This window comes from Sinohyriopsis cumingii, chromosome 8, assembly GCF_028554795.1.
Source record: "Sinohyriopsis cumingii isolate HCF-2022 chromosome 8, ASM2855479v2, whole genome shotgun sequence".
NCBI lineage: Eukaryota > Metazoa > Mollusca > Bivalvia > Unionida > Unionidae > Sinohyriopsis > Sinohyriopsis cumingii.
The window spans coordinates 114178322-114199550 of NC_142968.1; the positions used below are offsets into that span (position 1 = coordinate 114178322).

Below are 21229 nucleotides of genomic sequence, written 5' to 3' on the forward strand. Positions count from 1 at the left end.
GGCGGTAATCCCCTCCATAATAAGCGTCCTGATACTTATTGTATGTTCAGGATGATGTATTGTCTTCTGATAGTGCAATGGAATTCGCGTCTTGGGACCCACCTTAATTTCATCATGACACATTTGTTGTAATATGTTGTTCACTATCAATACATAAGAGTCATAATTATTTTATGTTTTATTAATTTTTATCCCGTTAGACGTATAGTCTTATTAAGATTATGCAGATTGTATATACATAAGAATCAGATAAAAATTACAATTGCTTTTTAACCTATAGTCAAATGTGACAATACCGTTACCTACCCTGTCCGCTAAAGCGAACAATGGACCAAAGCTGTTACTGTTTGTGATGGTGCATTCATTTTTGTGCACGTGTACTTATGTCTATATGTTGGAATAATGCTATCAGTTATCTTAGATGCACATGATTTTCATAGAATGTTTTTTTTGGAGGATAGTGTTTTGCATAAAATGCATACAAGTGGTTTAGTCGCCCCCTATGTCTCTGAATGTATATATTATAATGTGAACTAGTTGAACATGTATAGATGAGAACATTTTTTATTTAATCAAACGAAGCCAGAAAATTCAGCAACTCACTAACTGATGTCGTTTCATATCTCATGGTAACTGTATGTTTATCATCCAGTTTCATTTCATTCATTTATTATGTCGACCGCTCCGGTGGCCTAAGTGGTTAGAGTGCGGATGCTGGCGGTCGAAGGTTTGAAACCCGGCTGAGTCATACCAGAGACATAAAATTGGTTCTAGCAGCTGCCTCGCTTGGCGCTCAGCATTAAGAGGTTAGTGAGGTTAGTGTAGGGATTGGTTGACCTGGTGTCAGGATAAAGTAACTGGGTGGGACATGATGCTATATGTCTGCGGCATGATGCCCCAGTGCTAGATATGACTGAAAACTTGTTGAAGCTACCTTAAAAATCCGTCACGCACGCACACACACACACACACACACACACACTTTTAATATGTCACTCATTCAATGATTCGAAACACTTATTATGTCATTGACAAGCAGAAGTACAGCAGGTTAGGGTATTTATCGAAGAGCAAATTTTATTTAAACACTCGCAAGGTAAGCACAAAGTCATTAGGACTTAATTTAACTTTGGTGAATGATTAGAAAACATTTACACTTGATAATTACCCAACCATAGCCATGTAATCATGTCATATATTTTATCATGGTATCATTTCTAAACACTGCATTCATAATTAATATTCTAACAATAATTGCAAATATATCTAATAACTTTCAATCATCGGTATATAGATATAACACATATACATATAATTTAAAATATAATTAGCTTGGTTTGTAAACATCAGGGATATTTGACAACAGAAGACAGGGAGATTTACTTCTGACAAAGTAGTGTTCAGATGTGTAGGGGATCTCATACATATTGCAATCATCAAGATGAGCTGCAGTGTTTGCCGTTCTTCTGAATGACAGATGTCAAAATACTTTTTATTCATCCAAAAATTTGTACAAGGTACTATTACTTATGTTTATTTGATTTATTTATATTTGATTTAATTTAATTGTTTGTAAGTTTTTAAAAAATTATTTTTAATTTCATTATATGTCAAAATATAATTTTGTTTACGTGGAATTTGATATTTTCCAGAAATAAGTTTGACCTTAGAGTTAATCGTAAACATCGAACTTTGTATTTTATGCTGACCTAGTTCCCGACCTTAATTCAGAAATCAACGAGAGAAGTAAACAACCTTTTATTTTTATTCTATTCTTAGAGTATAATGATTGGTTTTTGTCAAAGTCATACTGGGACTACGTGCTTTAGACGTAAATACTTTTCTAAAATTCTGGAGAGTTGAGCCTCATCCGAGAATCTGTTTTGCGTTTCAAGTTACTGTTTAGAGAGGTATTTCTCAGTCGGGGCTTTCTTACACCGGAAAGTGTGTTTGTGACAGTTTGGGAATTACGTTTTAATTTATATTCAGATTATTTGGATTCTAAATGATTAATTCTTTTCCTGGAAATGTTTGAGTTCTCATACAGAATTCTTGGACAAAGACATTTATTTAAATTTTATTCTGAAATTCAAACACCGGAATAAATTGACTGTGTAATAAAAAAGATCTGTAGACGACACAACACCATACTGACTACAGTATACGTCATCGCCTTCCATTTTTGATTCTTCGTCAGGACTGGAACTTGAATTCATTAGAACATTTCATTATTAGGACTTCTAAAATTTAATTCGTGGATTATTCTTGGATTATTTTGGATTTGATTCTCAAAACCTAAGTTCTTATTTTTCATACTTTTAGTGTTTTTCAAAGGAAATAAATTATTTGTTAAAATTTTTCAAAACTTGTTGTTTTCACTCTTTCTTTTGTTACTGTTTATTCGAGCCTAACCAAGTAACATAAGACGTATCAACAGCAACCGTGGGCATAGTAATTACGTCGATAAACACGATTCCATCGTCACTGAAAATATTGATAAATGTTTGTTCGCATGAATAACAATTGTATTAATTATTGACGATAGCGAACGGGAAAAACATGAACATAGAGAACATGGATAGATCATTCCCATGGTCATCACGAGCCATTTGCAGTGTAAATATCAATCAAAGCTTTGAAGCCTATGCAAATAAAGTTATTCAAGTTTACCCTACACTTTCTGTAAGAATGTTAACAAATAATTTTGACTTCTACAAGGTAGGTATTTAATTATTATATTATTTTCTGTTTACAAGCAGCTTTTGTGCCCATACAACTCACTCTGTTATGATTGTTTTAACAGTTTGCGATAAAATGTCCCCAAGATACTTCATTTATCTTTGTATGTCCAAGAAAAAACCCAAAAACATTCGTTTTACAGTGCAAGCGTCTTTCGGGTTTTCTCACAGCTAGTTAACATGCCCAACGATTTACCACATAGGTAAAAACTCGTGCGTCATTTGGTTTATGCTTTGGAAGTTTAGATGTTTTTCCTTTCCCCTTCAACATGTAACCCTTTATTAATCGAGACGCTATACATATTGTACATGGATTACAAAGAATCCTTTCAGCAATACAGAATCAAACGTTTGCACGCTTTGTAGTTCTGGTCGAAGTATCATGTTCCTATGTTTATATTTTTAAACTGTAGTAAATTTGCACAATTAAATGTCATTTGGCGTAGTTTTTTAGTTTCCTCAGCTTATCCTTCTGCAGACGCTGAATACAGATTAAACTGAGTAATGAAGATATTCATTCATTTGCTTTCTTGTAGATATTCGTCGCTCTAAGTACTTTAATTTCGGTTTCCAAAGTTCCTATGATGATTTTCGTAACGTTGAAAAACATTAATGAACAAGAATGGTTTAGGTCGTCTTCACTGATGCAAATGGAGAGAGAGAGAGAGAGAGAGAGATCAGTGTATGAAATTTAGATAAAGCCTCTGAATTCATGCCAAGGATGAAAACTATTTTCACGAAGCTATTTTAAGAGAGGAAAACAATAAGAAGGTAAGCATGTCTATACATAGTTTTATAGATTATGCGTATTGTGTGGCAATTTAGAGTTAAGGGTGTTTTTCCGATATGGTAACAAAACTATATTTTCAGGACTCGTTTGATCATCGCTGAACGAAAACTCCTGCTTAGGGCCGACACGTGCTTACAGCAGTCAGATTGATGACGCAGATTCGAATACGAATGTGAAAGGAAAATTTTTGTATTCACGGTGTTCTATCTTATTGTGTATCTATGTAAATTGTATTGTGCATCTATGTAAATTGTATTGCGTATCTATTTAAATTGTAATGTGTATCTATGTAAATTGTATTGTGTATCTATGTACATCATACATATTGTGTATCTATCTTCATCCTATTGTATATCTATTGAAATCATACTGTGTATCTATTTACATTATACTGTGTATATATGTCCATCCTTTTGTGTATCTATAGCCATCCTAAAGACTTGGAAAAAGGCTTAATATATATTAAAATATTTCTAAATAACTAAATCCAAATTAATGCTGCCAAAACACACTCAGAATAGTTAATTACATGTTCGTATTTTTCTGAGTGAAATAAATCGCGATGCCACTTCTTTACTTGATGAACCAATAAAAAAAAGAAAAAGAAAGTTTCAACCACCTTTATTACGTTTCTGAACTAGATTCAATTAAGAGATATTAATAACTAGAATTTAAACAGAATTGTTCCTAAAAGACTTACAGATTCATTTAATATAAATATGATTTAATGTGGATTTTGCGGTTATAAACAATCAAGATTTGATTGAAATTTTGATTTAAAGAGGATTCATTATAAACTCAGACAATTTTGCTTTGTAAAAGTACAGCTAGACTTAACGAAGAGACTTACGGAACGGCCCAGTCATGATCAAATACGTTCAGTGTATACCTTTTTACAACAGAACAAAGTTTTAAATATACTAAAGATAGCTAAAATGGTAAATGTCATCGAACACGCAATCGACATTTTACATACTAAATTTGAGAGGAAAATAAAGCACAAGATGGATGTTTGACAAGACTGAATATTCACTATTGATAACAGACACTCAGAAGAGGGTAATAAATAGATTTATCTGAAGTGGGTAAAAATAAAACCTTGTAGTAACGTATAAATTCCAAATAATACATTCCTTTTTATACTATGACTTCAGTTTTCAAGCTCTCCCACCCCAAATCACGAGAAGCAATCAAAATACAATTTGAATATGAAATCTCATCAAAATGCAATTTGCTAGGATACATCATTTGGTTTTACAGGTGTCCAGTAATAGTAGAGAATATCAGATATTTGAAAATGTAGTTATTTTATCCGTAAATTGGATGAACTATTTGGAAGACGAAGACATCAGACTTGTGGCGGACAGAAACTACAACAGTTCTGTAAGATTAACTGAAATAGAAAGACATGTTAATTATATTTAATTATGACTTCAAAGATGTAAGGTACCATTTTGTCATGTAAGACGACGTACTTTAGTAAATAAATTGCTTGAATAACCCTTGAAAAAACACAAATTATAATGATACAACGAAGACAATTCTCTCACTCAGAAATTTAAAATATGATCCACATGTAAAGATTCCGAATGTCATTTATTGTGATTATTAAAGCATTAGTGTACCGGGGGTGTCTGATACAATTGTACCACGGGCAGAAAATTTTCTAAATGAAAATTTTTTTTTTTCTAGAAAGCATCTTATTTATATGTACGCCAAGAACGTAATAACTACCATTTATGGGCATCTTGTACAGTAAAAGTATAAGCACATTCTGCGAGTTTTTTTTCGTACTTAAAACCATTTCACGCAGGATATAAATCAGTCATATAGAGAAGATAAGATCATATTAAAATAATTTACGGTGCATTTAGAAAATGGTAAAACACGTATATTGGAAATAAAGAACTAAAGCTGCGAAACCTATGGTGTTCACTTGGAAGGATTAGAGACATTTTATTTCAAAAATAAAAGGCCTTATCAAAGATAACAAATAACTAAAAGCACTGTAAGAGACCATTCTCATTTGACAGGAAAATACAGAGGTCCTACGCATAATGTAGACAGTAAATATTCAAACAAACACATACCATTGTTCATTCGTAGCTTGTCTGATTATGACAGACTCTTATTCATCAAGATATTGGTTAAACGAAGAAGCGGAAATAATAATTTCTACCAGACAAAGCTTTGCATGCAGTTAGGTTTGAAACTGGAAGAGGTACCCAGAGTTGTCTTCTCTGAACAGTAGTTGTCGTTTAAATCCAACATTAAAGAGCGTAAAAATTTTAGACGATAGATTTGCCACTAATTTAGCGAAATATTCATTGGAACTGACTAACCAACAGTAACGTGTTTGAAAAACAGACGGATAAATTGAGGACAGGAATAACAATTAAATTGTTTATAAATGAAAACACTTTTTTAAGGATAGAAAGATTTATATTTTGCCCGGAGAACAACCAAGTGTTAAAGTTTCTTTTTCAACATGAATCATTTATGGCTAAGTATATTAATCTGTATGTTAAAGCTAAATTTTTCAATGCGTTTCATTTCAAGCGAAACTTTTTCAAAACAATTTCTCTCAAATGCTTCGTCGACAAGGTGATGTTCTCGCTTTCTTTCTCTTTTCATTTTTCCCCTCCAGTACAAGTTTCTGTTTCTATTCGTCTATATCTTGACTTTCTGATTTGCCAGTTTATTAAAGCACACGCTGAGTGAGCTCCTCGTGGTGTCTTCATTTTCACTCATCAATGTGCTAGTCATGTCATTGATAATATTCAAAAATTACTAACTGCATAGGCTACTATTTAATCATGTTCTGAAAGTCTTAATTTAGTTCAACTTTATCTTCAAAGCTTTTACAACAAATTTTGAAGGAATAACAATCTGTGCAGAGTGAAGATTGAGACTTTCGCACTCATCAATCTGCATGGATTGTTATTCCTTCAAAATTTAATCCAGATTTTCCTATAGTTAGAGCAACCGAAAATATTTAAACTCTACTTTCTATCCAATTAAAAAATATATCTTCTACATTATCTTTCTGCTTTACACATATATAAAATTGATATCTATGACAATTTAAAAAAAAATAATCTTGCTAACATTTTAAATTTTAAATTAATACAATTGTCAGGTCTCTCTGTTCTGCATAGACATGCCGTGTAGAATAGAGAATACAGCAGTAAATGATATTGCGGTGGAGTATTTGATGGCGTTTTATAAAAGTAAAGGTTTGTTTTAAAGATAGTGGAAGTCAGCTACAACATTTATGTGAACAGCACATATCAAAGGTGCCTTGGTGTGATTTATGATTTATCTACTGTTCTTAAAATTGCTGTTTATGCTAAAATGTTCACTATCTCTTCTGCTAGAAGTGCTCATGTACAGTGTTGAAGACGACACTCCAAAATATGCATCGGTTAAGATGTGCTAAATGCAATCGAACAGGTGTAATAGTGCTTCTTCACAGATACCACGCAACTCGGCTTTGCAAGTGCTACGCTTTTCTTGGTTTAAGAGGGAAAACAGAGTGGAAAAAGACATGCCGAAAGTGCCAAGAAAAATAGAAACAATCAACGTTTACATGACAAGCAGTTATGGTAAAACTTGACAAAAAGCTTGTGCAAAAAGCATACTCTAATAACAAAATTGTTTGCTTTGCTGTTTTACGGCACAATAAAACAAGAAGAATATTACTTCTGAGGCAATGAGAGGAAGTGTCGTGCCCAATGGCACACCACTGTAGCTGACACGATATGCTTTGACGGTAGGATTCGAACCCGAAACATTCATGTCATGAGTCCGGTATGTAAACCAATAGCTACTGAGGTTCATAAATCTAAGAATGAGTACAGAGACAAGTACAACAAGCACATGAATAAATACATGAAAACAGAATATAAATATAATAAATGTCTGAAGGTGAAAATGAAGGCCATGACGAAGATGCTTTAGACGTTTATCATATTGTCCTATGTTCATCCTTTGGACTGTCAGATCCAGATCAGCAAACGAAATGTTTCCATTGATAGAACACTAGGCATATGAGTGCCAGTGAAACAGATAAAATGTTTCCATTGATAGAACACTAGGCATATGAGTGCCAGTGAAATAGATAAAATGTTTCCATTGATAGAACACTTGGCATATGAGTGCCAGTGAAATAGATAAAATTTTTCCACTGATCGAACACTAGGCATATGAATGCCAGTGAAACCGATAAAATAAATGTAAATGTACCAACAGTCAAAGAGTTAGAAGGGTAAAATGAAAGTCGAAACATTCAAGATGGCTAATTTCACCATTGAAAAGTTTGTGTAAGCACACATTACCCGACATAATTTTGAATATTATTATTTAGTCTATTTTCCCTGTGAGACTTTAATGCTCATAAGCATATACTTCTAATGACAACTTATATTACAATTTTGATTGAAAGAACAAATGCATCAACAATAAAGCAGCTAGTACGAATTTTTATATTACTCATTTTCCTGCATTTTCCGATTCTTTAGTTTTATGTTGTCTACTGGAAATTAATATGTCTGACAGTTACCCAATGCCGATAGCAGTAATCGCAACTTAAAAGACAAAATTCCAGTGAAATATACCTTACATTCGAAGTCCTATAATCGTCTTTCCGTTTATTTTTGTAAATTGTCTCATTCTGGCGATTGGAAAAATTTCTAATAAATCACATCACATAGTAAATGACTACGCCTGACAATAATTTTGGAAATTATATGAAATTTTGAACTGACAACAAATTAATATATCTTCTTGATTTTTTCCCAACCATGTTTTCAAATCTTTTTCTCTCGAGTTCGTAACTGTTATCTCATTGTGTATGCTGTTTGCAATAGCTATGTAGTCTTTATGTTATGTGGGATTAGAGTCATTCTTGTTTTTATCTTTGATAAATCCCATTCTTTCTTCAGTTTGACTTTGTCCAGGATGACGCTCTGCTCCCCTGCTCAGCACCTCTTCCAAAGTGCCTGGTCCATTTATCAATGATAAAATCTTAGCTAGTTTGATAATCGATATGTCGTTGATGGTTAGATGATCACGATTTTGATAAATGATTTGAAAATCGATTATATGAAGATGATGATTATATTATAGATACTGGCCCCGCAATTGTTAATGCTTTCAAAGATGTAAATTAATTGGAGATTTCGAAAATTTTACTAGAGGTTACGGAACGGAACAATGATCAGCTGAAAAAGGACTTGCCATGAAAAAGAGTTCAATGCAACTTAGAAACCAACCTATCTTAGAATACAAAAACATTATATTATGTTAACCCATATTGCAAAACATCAGATCTCGAGGAGAGACAGCATAAAGCAAATTTGTCACCCAGCATAATTGCAGGCTAGACTAGAAACGACTTATTAGTCACACTGTGATCGACAGAACAATGCATCAAATGTCCTACCGAGGTTACACTTCGCCTACGGTGACGAGCTAAATTAAAACTAAGCGCTTGAACCTACTAATGTACAGAGGCAAGCAACAAGTTTGCGTTCAGCACCAGAGGATACTGAGCTGCAGATAAAATAGATGATAAACCGGTTAAAGAAGAGGAGACTGTGATAAATGGTTTCCAATAATTCAAAGCAAAGTACGTGCAAAAGGAGTTAAATAGTACTGAGTAATGTGAGGGGTTAAATGAATATTGTGAATAAGTTTTGAATGAAACAATTTCATAAATGAAATATGTTGTAGGAATGCATGAAAAATAGATTACTCATACTAAAAAGCGATCAGCAAGGAAACACATACAACCAAAATGGTAAAAACATGTTAGAACGGTCGCTGTTGATAGTGAACGAATTCAATTCAGTTGGAGTGAAATTTAACACAGTTGGAGAGAAATTTTAAAAAATATCAATTCAGGATAAAAAGAAAATCATCATAAAGTGCTTCAAAAAGGGTTTAAAATATAGGTTGTGGCAATAGCTTCCTTTGCCACTGCAAAAAATATTTATCACTATATCAACAGTTGTTCTGATTATAGGAACGTTTGGTGGGGAAACAATTAGGAACAATTCGCTAAGGATAGCAAAGATGACTGCAAAAACTGTTTGAAAACAATGGAATTATTTGTATTTGAGTTGGCCATCAAAACAGCCGCATTGCTGGTATTTATTGGCAGTGTAATTAGCTCTTTGGACGGCTATATATTTCCTTTCCTGAATGTTTTATTTTTTATATTGATTTGTAACTTGCACTTTGATCAGACGTGTAAACAAAACATCTCAAAGCATTTTTGAAAATCATAATGATTTTTAAAAGAAAACCAGAGCAGCTAATGCAATTATTAGGCAATATAAATTATTGTTTCTTTATCTTATGGTAAATATTTGATTTGTTTAACGTTTATAAAATATTGCGAGTGATTGTACAGGAGCTATTCGGAGGCAAATGCAGAATGCGAACGAAAATCTCAACACCCGATTAGCGAATTGTACCCGAGACGACATGTACCAGAATAACAATCACATGGGCAGATGATCTGTGCCCAAACTCATTTATCCTAACATCGATCTACACCATTATCTAATTTCATTTTTCAATCTATGATGCGTGATTGAAGTTTTATCAAGATTTTCCATCTATGTCGTAACTTTCACCTCCAATTTTTTTAAAACTCCATTAATCTTATAACAATGTCAAACACTGTCAAAGGGTACCTTGTAATATATATATATATATATATATATATATATATATATATATATATATATATATAGGAACAGCCTTGATTTATAAACGTTTTGTTAGAAGCATTATGACATTCATCCTCATCGTAATCGGAGATATAACAAGAGAACAAAATTCAGTGACTTACTAGGTATATTGATATAACAAGAGAACAAAATTCAGTGACTTACTAGGTAGATTTTATATATATATATATATATATATATATATATATATATATATATATATATATATATATATATATATATATATATATATATATATATATATAAGATCATGTTATTTTAAATTACCATAAAGGACCGTGAATTTTTTTTGTCATTCTCAACATCTGTTATACGAGGTGAAATCTCTGCCTAGTAAGTCATTGAAACTGATCTCTTTCTATATCTCCAATTAGGATGATGATTAATGCTAAAATGTTTGGACAACTAAACGTCTTATAAATCAAGACTTTCTTTTATATCCGATCAGTTATAATCAGGTATTGGTATAATAGTAAATGTTGACGGCAGGTTTCGTATCTTAAAGTAAGAATGAAACTGACCAAAGTTTTAACTCTACTCTATAATTCCTTTACATGTTAAATGTCTGTAGAAAACTCATCAAACCAGATGTTGCCATTTACACTATCCATCTAAGCTGATTCTTTAATAGTTTCAAGTAAATGGGTGTTTGTTGTATGCTTATAGGGTGATTGCTTTGAAATTTTATAATGTAGTTTAATGTTGGTATGTGTATTCAAAATCTGTTTATATCTACATGCTGTACGATCTGTCCTTAATTTACTTCATGCATGTGTTGCAAACACCCTTACCAAATAAACCGATATGGGATGCATTTGTACTAATTCTACTGTGAAAAGAGGTTTTAAGGCTTTGTTAAAATGGTGCATAATAAATATATTGTCCAACAAAAATGTTCTGTTGGTGGTGTACTCGACACAATTGCTTTATATTTATTAATGCAATTCAAGAGAATTTGAAATTATTATATTCTCATGACTTCATCCGTATGTGTTTAATTTTCAGTTCCCTTTATTTTGTTCAAATCTCGAATAAAAACGTGAAGTCTTTAGATTTGTGTCTGGTTTACAGCTTTTTTGAAAATGTAGTTTGAATCAGCCTCATATTTGCAAGTGTAAGCTATCCATTTCTCCCAGTGTTATTTTCTACAACACTGAAGCATTGTTTATATTGTAGTGACCTCATCATGTGTTTTATTTATGACATTTTCTGTTTAATGATCATAGTTAGGATGTACCTTCTTTTTTCAATAAAAGTATATGATGAAGATATGATTGCCTGTTTTAATTTTTTCATTACTGTGATGCACTTGTTTTTTCAATATACAACTGTTATCTTTCAAAAAAAGAACATTTTAAAGTTCTTTAATGCCTCTATGTGTTGCACTACATCCATTCGTTGTACTGGCCTGATATTTTCAGCTCGCTGACATTTGCCAAATGATCCATCATATCCTTTCCATGTCACCAGCATCTACATTTTGTCGTTCATCTGTTTGGATGTTAAAATTGTTTTAACTTTATGTCCACCATCTTTTTCATCGTTCCCAGACAGTTCTTGTTCGCAAAACCATGCACTCTATACCACCTTCAGAGTGTTCTGATTTGTAAACGGCTGGGTCACCAAGAATTATTTGCCTGATTTTAAAACATTTCCTCAGTAACGCTTCGGAGGCATCTTTTTACCAAGACTGTGTTGTATTTCATAATCCTGATATTTTAACCTATTTCAAATTTACCTGCTACAAATGTATCCGTTGCCAAGTACCTGATTATTATTATTATTATTATCATTATTATTATTATTATTATTATTATTATTATCTTCGCTGCTTGGTTCAGCTGGTTTCATGTCTATTGATCTGTAATGAGTATTATTGTAACTTTAAATTAGTTTTCATGAAAAGTCAACTCATTTTCTGGTTTCATATAGAATGAAATATTCCCACATGCTAGTTTTTAATGCTCTCCTGAACTTTTTGATTTCGCACCATTTTTTTAAAATTTAATTTTTTTGTTCAGTGTAAGTTGAAAATCTGTCGATCTCTCCCATTGTCAGAAAATCATTAAATCTTTAGCTTTCTTACTCTAAAACTATTTTTTTTTTCATTGTGATATATTTACAGGCTTTCACGTTTCATCTATACTGTTTGGTTTTCCATTTTTAAAAAATCCCAAACTGTTTCGAAAATAATATATACCACAGGCAGAATTGTAGCATTGTTCCGCTCCTGCATATCAACAATACATGCTTTCCACAGATCACCCACGTGGCTATCATAACTATTTTAATCAGGAAATGGTTTTTCTTGCCGCTTGAGTAAATGTGTAGGTAGGTTGCTCGATTGACCATTCTACCGCTTCAGAGCAGTTTCTTTCCTTTTGTCCATTTTGTAAGAAACTGGACATTCAGGATCTTAGTAACAATGTCCAAACTAATGTTTTTTTTTCTTGGTCTGAAACGTTTACAATGTCGGTCATTTCAAAACAGTCGAAAAACTTCCAAATAATATTCTATGCTTTATGAACTATGTTTAATTGTTATCTACGGCAAAGAATTCGACCGTCTGCAACAGGTACTTTTATTTTCAACGATGTGCTATCTTTCATCAATCCTTTCAAACGTATGAATGACTTTTGATTTATGAAAAAGTTGAAAATAATTATGGTGATTTTAAAACGGCTATACTTAGTTGCATTATTGTCCATACATTCTATATATGTTTTTGTTGAATCGTCGAATATTGACCATCTAATATGTTTGGCCATCTACAATTGACGAAATATTCAAAAGATGCTACGAAATTAGCAAATTACAAGGTTTTATATTAACTCATGTCAAAGAAGCAATTTATTTCTTTTTCCTGCTGCACTTTTTAACCTCATCCTGCTGCTGCTCATTTTCAGGTTATCATCATTAAATGTAAATCGGTATCTTTTTTAAATCATTTGAGCATTTATTTGCTGTATGAAACCAAATCTTGTTCTCTTGGATGTTATTCTTCAACAAAACTAGATTTTACCAACTTTCATCCCATCAAATAGGCATTATATGTAAATTCCGACATTGTGACTTCCCTGTTATGCTCATTACATTTTTCTATAACATATCTATAAGCTGCTGAATTTAATACAATATTTTTATGGTCTTATTTGTTTTCTACAAATATAAACCTAGGGTATATGCTGTTTGTGTTTACATCTCCTTATATAGCTTAATTATATTATAGTGTTTATTTATTGATTATGGAGAGTCTGTGTTGGGAAGCTATATCTCAAACCGTGCAATCAGTCCATGTCTAGGAGTATACGTCTGAAGGTAGACTATTCACGAGACTTTATGGTAGCATGCATTAGTTTCGTAAAATGGACCCTCCCTAATTTATTAACATAAGGAATTTTAGGATATTTTAAAGTACAAGTCTTTAGTAACTTGATATAGGAATAATTCCTTTTATTAAGTATATGGGTAGTTTTTTGTAGTGCATGGCGTGCAATAGCTAAAGGCTTATTGGTCAGTTTCACAAATGTGAAACAAGAAAAAACATGCTAGTGTAATACCATTCTCATGAGGTGTGGCCATTAGGTGATTAGAGGTAAAGTATTTGTTGTACTTGCGCTTTAAAAAATACTTTAATTGACAACTAGTACTGCTCTGAGGTCATCGGAAATATGGAAAACAATGAACTTCACGCAGGTGTTTTGTTAACTCGGTAGTGACACCTCTTGCATTTTTACATTGTGTTCGCTGCACTAGTGAGCTTAAAAATTTGTTTCATTATTTGTTAGTTTTAGTCTTGTCGCATCCTAACACGAGTTTGTTGGTGAAACATTTGCTAGTGCGCTGATAATTTTGAGTTTTACATTTCAGTGTTGTATCACTGCACGAGATGGTTGAAGTCACTGTTGTGCGTATAATTAATATCGTTAATAACTAAATTAATCATTAGATTACTACAATAGGATCATGATGTCCGGTTCATCTGAGCAGACTGGAGTAGTTGTCTCTCGAGCTTTCAAGAAAACAATCGTGGAGCTTACTTTTCAGGCTCTTTTTCTTGTATTGTTTCGCAATTCTTCTCGGCGGTGCTATTTTCCACAGAGCAAGTGGCAGACGATAAAATCTGTTGCAGACTAGTTATAGTATTAACTTCCTCAATGGCGGAGAGCACCGGTGACCGCGAGACTACCTTCCCAGTGATTTGCTTGTCAAAAGGCTGAGCATTCCGTCTGTGAATTGAAGTATCTACGTCAATATCTCCGTTGACAGGTTCCACAACAAATCTGCAATATAACGCATTGGACTAGGCTAGATAATCAGTTCATAATTCACAATAATTACAGGTCAACATTTGTTTCTCATTTAATGTGGTATTTTTACGTATAGTGTATTCAACTTAACGATCAATACAACTCAGTAAATATGCGTTCCTTTTTTATTTTGGATAAATTAGTGCCATGGAACGAAATAACAGGAATTTCCCACACCTTTCAAAGATATATATAAGATCAATTGAAAATTGACTCCATAAGAATTTGACATAGAAAGTTATACTGTTTTTCACCTACGTTAAAGTTATGGTTATATGTCAAACTATCATTTATATAGAGCTCTGTAGGAAGGATGGGTTTAGTGGGGAAGTTTTGTTACATGCCCGTCGGCTACAGGGGGACCCTCTGTAAGTAGATGAAAACAGTCACTATATTCTGATCCCATCCATAACCTCGTGCTATATTTTCTAACCTCATTAATTGCCATAATTCTTTTGAAAGAATTAGCAAGCAGGGGATTGCATTTTGTAACGCTTATCGAATAAACTAATGTTTCCTTACGGAATAAAAGGTTCAGATGGGTAAGGATTTTTGTTGCATGACAATGAACATATGTTTATTTCAAAATATGATAGTGGAAAAATGTACATTTAAAAAGCATGATTCCTGATAAAAGTATTTGATTGGGGATAATTCTCTAAGACGTAATTGAAAATAATAGACTGCCGCAAATGTCACCATAATAAACTCTCAATTAGGATTCGCGCCAGGCATTAGAGCGATATAGAACCGATAGCTCCCATCGAAGATCACTTGTCTTATTCATATAAAATTATTCAAGTGAAATTATCGAACCATATTTGCGAAATAATCGCATAGCTTTTTCTTATTACATGTTTACATGTGAAAAATATATCCTAAATATATCCCTCAAAATATCGTCGCCAAAAAGCTGATAGAAAAAGTAGTTAAAAGAAAAGAAAGAAAAGAAAATATTTCCGGAAGGCGGAGTGTGGAAAATTCTCACAGTCGCAGCCAATCATTAAACAGAATACTGCACAAGGATTTTATGAGCTTATTTGAACAAGTCAGACTACATAAGGTGATATGTTAACATACTGACATATCAAACATATGTGATATGATCTTTGATTTACCTCAATTTATGACTTGATGGACTAATAACTGAATCACGCACTTGTTTATTCTCTTCTGCGTCTGTCTCATTTTGTGTCTGCAGTAGATTAGCTGGTAAGCTCGATTTCCTACTTTGATCCATATGCTTCATTTGTACGATTTTGTCATCTGCATCAGATAACGCTTTAATTTGTTTCAAAGGAACAGATTCAGGCGATAAACTGGCTGTCTCGGAGTAGTCAGCTACATGTATGTCTTCTAGGCTGTATTGATCAGACATATCACTGTTAGATTTCACTGCTGCCTGCAACAGCCGGTATCCGCTCGATAGTTTTCGGCTCGGCTGAGAAGATCGTACGGTCTCCCGTGAATCTGCCATTTGAGATCGTCTGTTATTGTAAAAACAAAATATTATCGCATAATACGGCGTTTTATGTTTCTCATTGATATACACTCTAATACCATTATTTTAACTTTTGTTCATTCTTCCATGCTTTTATGGATCCTATTTACTGTATGAAAGGAACTATATTGCCAATCCATAATAATGCCCATTCACTCCGTTGAGATTTAGTATGTAGATTTCAGTGAGACCGGGTTATACCGGATTGGCATGATTAGACTTGACTGATATTTCCATGCTAAGAGAATCATAGTTAGAGTGGAAGGACTGTAATCGCTGTTGACTCATTTGGTTTTGGTATTTTTTAATGGTACAAGCGATATTACTGCTTTTTTTAAAAAGTCACCTAGTTCTTGCATATAAAAATGAAGTGTTAATAACACAAACTGTGTAAAAGTTTCGCATGATCTTGGTTCGAATGAAGTATGCTTAAGTATTAATTACACAGAAGCAGTGCTAGCTTCAAACAACTGGTCCTCTTGTCGAAGATATCCTATGTTTCCAAGGTTCAGTCGCTAGAGATAACAACATTATTATATAATGGTCTGCTCATGATTTAATAGATTCAAAGAAGGTATGAAGTAATGATTGCTATATTAGAAGAAAGTGTTAGAAAAATTAAGAAGGTAGATGAGTATGGGGGGGGGGGGGCGCTGAGATTCTTTACTGTAGATGCCGTCGCCATGATAATAAACTCCATATGGAACCCGAGTGCCCGCCTTCGTGATGAGCATCTGTGGAGGAAGAACGTCTCCTATTTTCCAAACTATAATCGTGTGGATTGACAAACCTTTGTTCTTCAGCCGTCAGTTTCCTGTAAATCAGAAACTAGTAGATGAATTACAATGAGGAAATATCAATAATCAAAATATGTCTTAAAAATCGCACCGTTTCATCTCGACGATTTCCTGTCTATGGCATACTTTTCCAACCAAATGCACGCTCATTGTCCGAGATAATGTTATATTTAATATCCACTGTGATAAAGGACAGGAAAAGTTACATGGGTTCTTAAGAGCAAGATTCCATTTGGAATGGAATCAAACGAGTATCATCATTATTATTTGTAAGTCTCGTGATAAAAAGTCACACTTGAAGATAAATTGGAGTCATTTTGTACAAATTTGAAAGACCTTCATGCCAGAATGAGTTCTCTCCAGTTTGGTCAAATTATGTTATGTGGCTCATGTGAAGAATTCGTTTAAATGTTTCCTTGAGTTTTTATGTGGTTATATTTGATAATAAATCAACATAAATTTTAGCAAACACAAGAAATCCATTGATACCATAATGGTTTTCTGGCAAACGTTTTGAAATTCTGAAAGAAAGTTTGGAGATGAAGATGTTAAAAGTTTACCTAGAACGAGGAATATATTTGATAGTACAGCGGTATTATTTGTATCAATTAAAAACATCCTTATACAATTTGATCAAAGTTTTGTTCAGCGGTTTTTTAAAAGTTGATATACTTAAAGTGACGGGAGCTATAGCTGTGGACTAACAGGCATATGTTGCAAACTTTTGGAAGGATGTCTTATGTATAACTTGTCCATTCTGTTAATGATTTCTAACAAGTCTTTCAAAAGTGTTTTTATGTTAGTAACCCAACCATTTTTTAAAATCATGCTTGCGTTGATTGTATCAACTTGATAACCAGAAATACCAGAATGATTCGTCAAATTTGGAGAAATTCTGCTGATTGCGTTGTGAGAAATAAGGTCATTTAAATTGTTTTCTTCTACTTTTAGAAAATGCAGGGCCATATTTCACGCGGATCGGGATCATTTGCATCAATCCGAATGCCGCTAATACCATTTTGCTTTATGTTAAATTCGGTAAAATTCTGTTGACCGGTTATCGAGAATAAATCTTTGAAAGTTTTGTTATACTTTAAGTAATAGTGGGCCGTGTTAGAAGGCAGATTGACATTATCTGTGCAAACTTGAAAGTAACTTATATCAGGATGTTTTTAATAAAATTTTGTTGTGCGGTTTTTGAGAAGTCATTTTAAGATTTTTCTTCTTGTAGTTAAGTTGATCATATCTGATACCAGCCTACCTCATTTTTATAAACTTTAAAGTTTTTTTCTGTCTTAATGCTTACTATTAAGCCTGGTCAGATTCTATTAAACATTACGGAGAAGAGATTGCCTAAATATTGTTCTCTTTTGGCTGTTACATTTGTTGGCGGATCAGTGTCATCTGGAGACTCTTGGAAACCATTCATACCAGGATGCCTGTCAAATCTGGTCAAATTCTGTTCATCAGTTATTGAAAAGCGATACTTAAATTTAAATTTCTCTAATCTAAATTTGAGAATGAATCGTCATAATTTGTATAAAATTGAATGTCGTCTATGACAGTATGATTTCTGTAAAATTAGCTAACATTCTCTTTAGCATTTAGTGATAACAAACCATTTAAACGTTTTTATATTTTTATTAATGGCAGCCATATTTGATGGCGTGTTAGTATCATTTGTATACAATTTAAAGTCATACATGCGAGAATGCTTTCTTTCATATTACTTGAAATTTATCGATCAGCTCATGAGAAGGAGTTTAAAATAGAAAATGCTGACGGATTTGTGGTTTTGACTCACGCTAAATTAAAGGTTGATCCCAAGAAATTTGGTCTCTTGGATGACAAGGAGGCCTCCGTGTACGGAAGATCTGACACCACTTCATGAAAGCGTGCATCCCTAACTAAAGGTGGGTATATCCCATGGCAATGATCCATCAAACACATTGCAACCTGAAGCAATTTGAAAAATGTAATAATAATAATTATACTAATAATAATGACAGCCAACACCAACAAGAAATGTAATAATGTCATAAATTGTGCATTTAGTTAACCAGCTGTTGCAAGATATATCTTTTCGATCTAAATCAATGAGAAAATATGTTAATACGATATGCACTTGATAGAATGAATTTTAGATGTGATTTATAAGGCTCCACACCAATAAAGTTATTTATTGATTTTATTAAAGTTACACTTGGATTGGAAAAGCTCTGGTATTCGTATCTCTCCAGCGAGTTCTAAAAAACCCTTTGTAGATATTGGTGTAATGCGCTGTGACCACTGACATACTATGGCGGCCGAGGTGACCTGGTCTGCACAATATTTGAACTCGCATCCTTCCTATCGCTAGTCCGGAGATACTGATCATACAATTCAGAGCTTAAGTTTCTGAGATTTAATTTCTACTCCTAGCCAGTAAATTGTGAACTATCAAAGGGAAAATTCTAGTGATTGGTTCTCCAACTCAAGCTGAATTGTTTTATGATCTCCGAACCGGCAAGCTCATTTGGTCTCCGCGAACTAAATCTTAGTTCCAATAAACTAAATAAAGATCACAGCAGTTGGTTGAGTTCCTATTATATGAAGTTCCTTCATTACACAATTACAGGATAGTTTCGACATTGGATTGAATTCTTACGCAAATAGAAGATTCAGGTGTTTCTCTAAATTGAGCCTAGATCATTACTCCCTCCAGTCAAAGCTATCAAAATGTGTACAATAATTTTATAAAAGAAAAACTTAAAGTTGCATCCAAGTACCATGAATAGCTATATATATATATATATATATATATATATATATATATATATATATATATATATATATATATCAGCGTTTTTCAACCTTTTTATTGGAACGGAACCCTTCGGAGCGTTTAGATTTCTCGCGGAACCACATGCAGTGACACGAGAAAACACCGATTGATATAGGTGTATGTGTGTAACACTGTAATTGTAGCCCAAATCAAAAATAAACTCGTGTGGCCAGAATAGCCGATATTACTAGTTAATAAGTTACTTTATTGTTACCCGTTAGCATCAGTTTGCAGTAGCGAACATTTCAGTGCGAAACTTGTGCTTGGTGATTTCTACAAAGCAGTTGAATTCGTGGCCGAATGTTCGAGAGAGACACCCGAAGTTCATCTTCGACAGACAAAAGTCGTTCTCGTTTCTTGTGTTTGATGGTGGTCATAGCAGAAAATCCGAACTCGTACATGTAAGAAGTTGAAAACTGCAACAGAAGTCGCAAAGCTTTCTCAGCGATAGCCGGGTACTCGTTTTCAACTAGTAACCAAAACGCATCCAAGTTCAACTCTGCATGTTTTAGCTTCAGCGTTCTGTCACTCGCAACGTTAACGAGCTCCTCCTCTTCCTTCAGAGTAAACTGTCCTTGGCACGGTTCAGATTCCACAAACGGGTTTCTAACCCAGTCGTACTGGTCAACAGATATCGACGGAAAATATTTGCTGAGACTATTCAACAGAGCATCCAAATGGGTCACAATCAATGGAAGAATTTCTTGGTAATTTTTTTGAACAACACTGGGAAACAATTCTAAATTTCCAGCAGATGCATGCTTCTTCCAAATTACCAATTTCTTCAGAAATGCGTTTATTCTGTCAGTTGAAATCAAGACGTTTTCATATCTGCCTTGCATTCCACTGTTCAAAATGTTCAATTCATGAAATATATCGGCCATATAAGCTAGTTTGGAACACCAATACTCGCTGCTCAGTACTTCTTCAAAATCGTTCAAGTTTTCACGAGAACAGAACATCAGCATCTCCTCTCTCAGCTCGTAGCAACGAGATAAAACTTTTCCGCGAGACAGCCATCGTACGTCCGTGTGTTGGATGAGTGTGACATGGTCCGCTTCCATGCTTTCACAAAGTTTGGCGAAATGGCGACATTTCAGAAGTCTCATCTTCATATAATTAACGATTTTCACCACCATGTCCAGCACAGACTTTAACTCGGCTCCAACTGTTTTAGCAACTAGTGCTTCTCTGTGGATGAAACAGTGCGTGACCATGATGGCTGGATTCATCTGTCGCACCAGAGAGACAAAACTTTGACATTTCCCGTCATGGCAGGGCGCCATCCGTACAAATGCCAATGCAGTTTTTCCAGTTCAAGTCACATGACTGCAAATATGAATTGACAACGTCAAATATGTCTTGTCCTTTTGTTGTTTCTGGTAACTCCTTACAGCAGAAAAAATCTTCAACAATAGCTCCATTGTCAATAAAACGTACAAACCCCATAAGCTGTGATTTACCGCTGACATCGGTGCTTTCATCCACCTGCAGTGCAAAGAATCCACGTG

The 21229-nt window shown here is 33.6% G+C and overlaps 1 protein-coding gene across 2 annotated transcripts in view; it reads right to left on the reverse strand.

The window, feature by feature from the left end:
• Positions 1–4133: 4133 nt before the first annotated feature.
• The window catches only part of LOC149794417 (bestrophin-4-like), a 32215-nt gene continuing 15119 nt past the window's right edge, over positions 4134–21229 (reverse strand). For both annotated transcript variants that reach the window (XM_089968617.1, XM_089968616.1), the window contains 5 exons: positions 18699–18850; positions 16765–16911; positions 15715–16083; positions 14327–14569; positions 4134–4921 (listed from right to left, as the gene is read on the reverse strand). In XM_089968617.1, the coding sequence (XP_089824743.1) occupies positions 4918–4921; positions 14327–14569; positions 15715–16083; positions 16765–16911; positions 18699–18850 (915 nt within the window). In that variant the 3' untranslated portion in view covers positions 4134–4917. The remainder of the gene's footprint in view (positions 4922–14326; positions 14570–15714; positions 16084–16764; positions 16912–18698; positions 18851–21229) is intronic.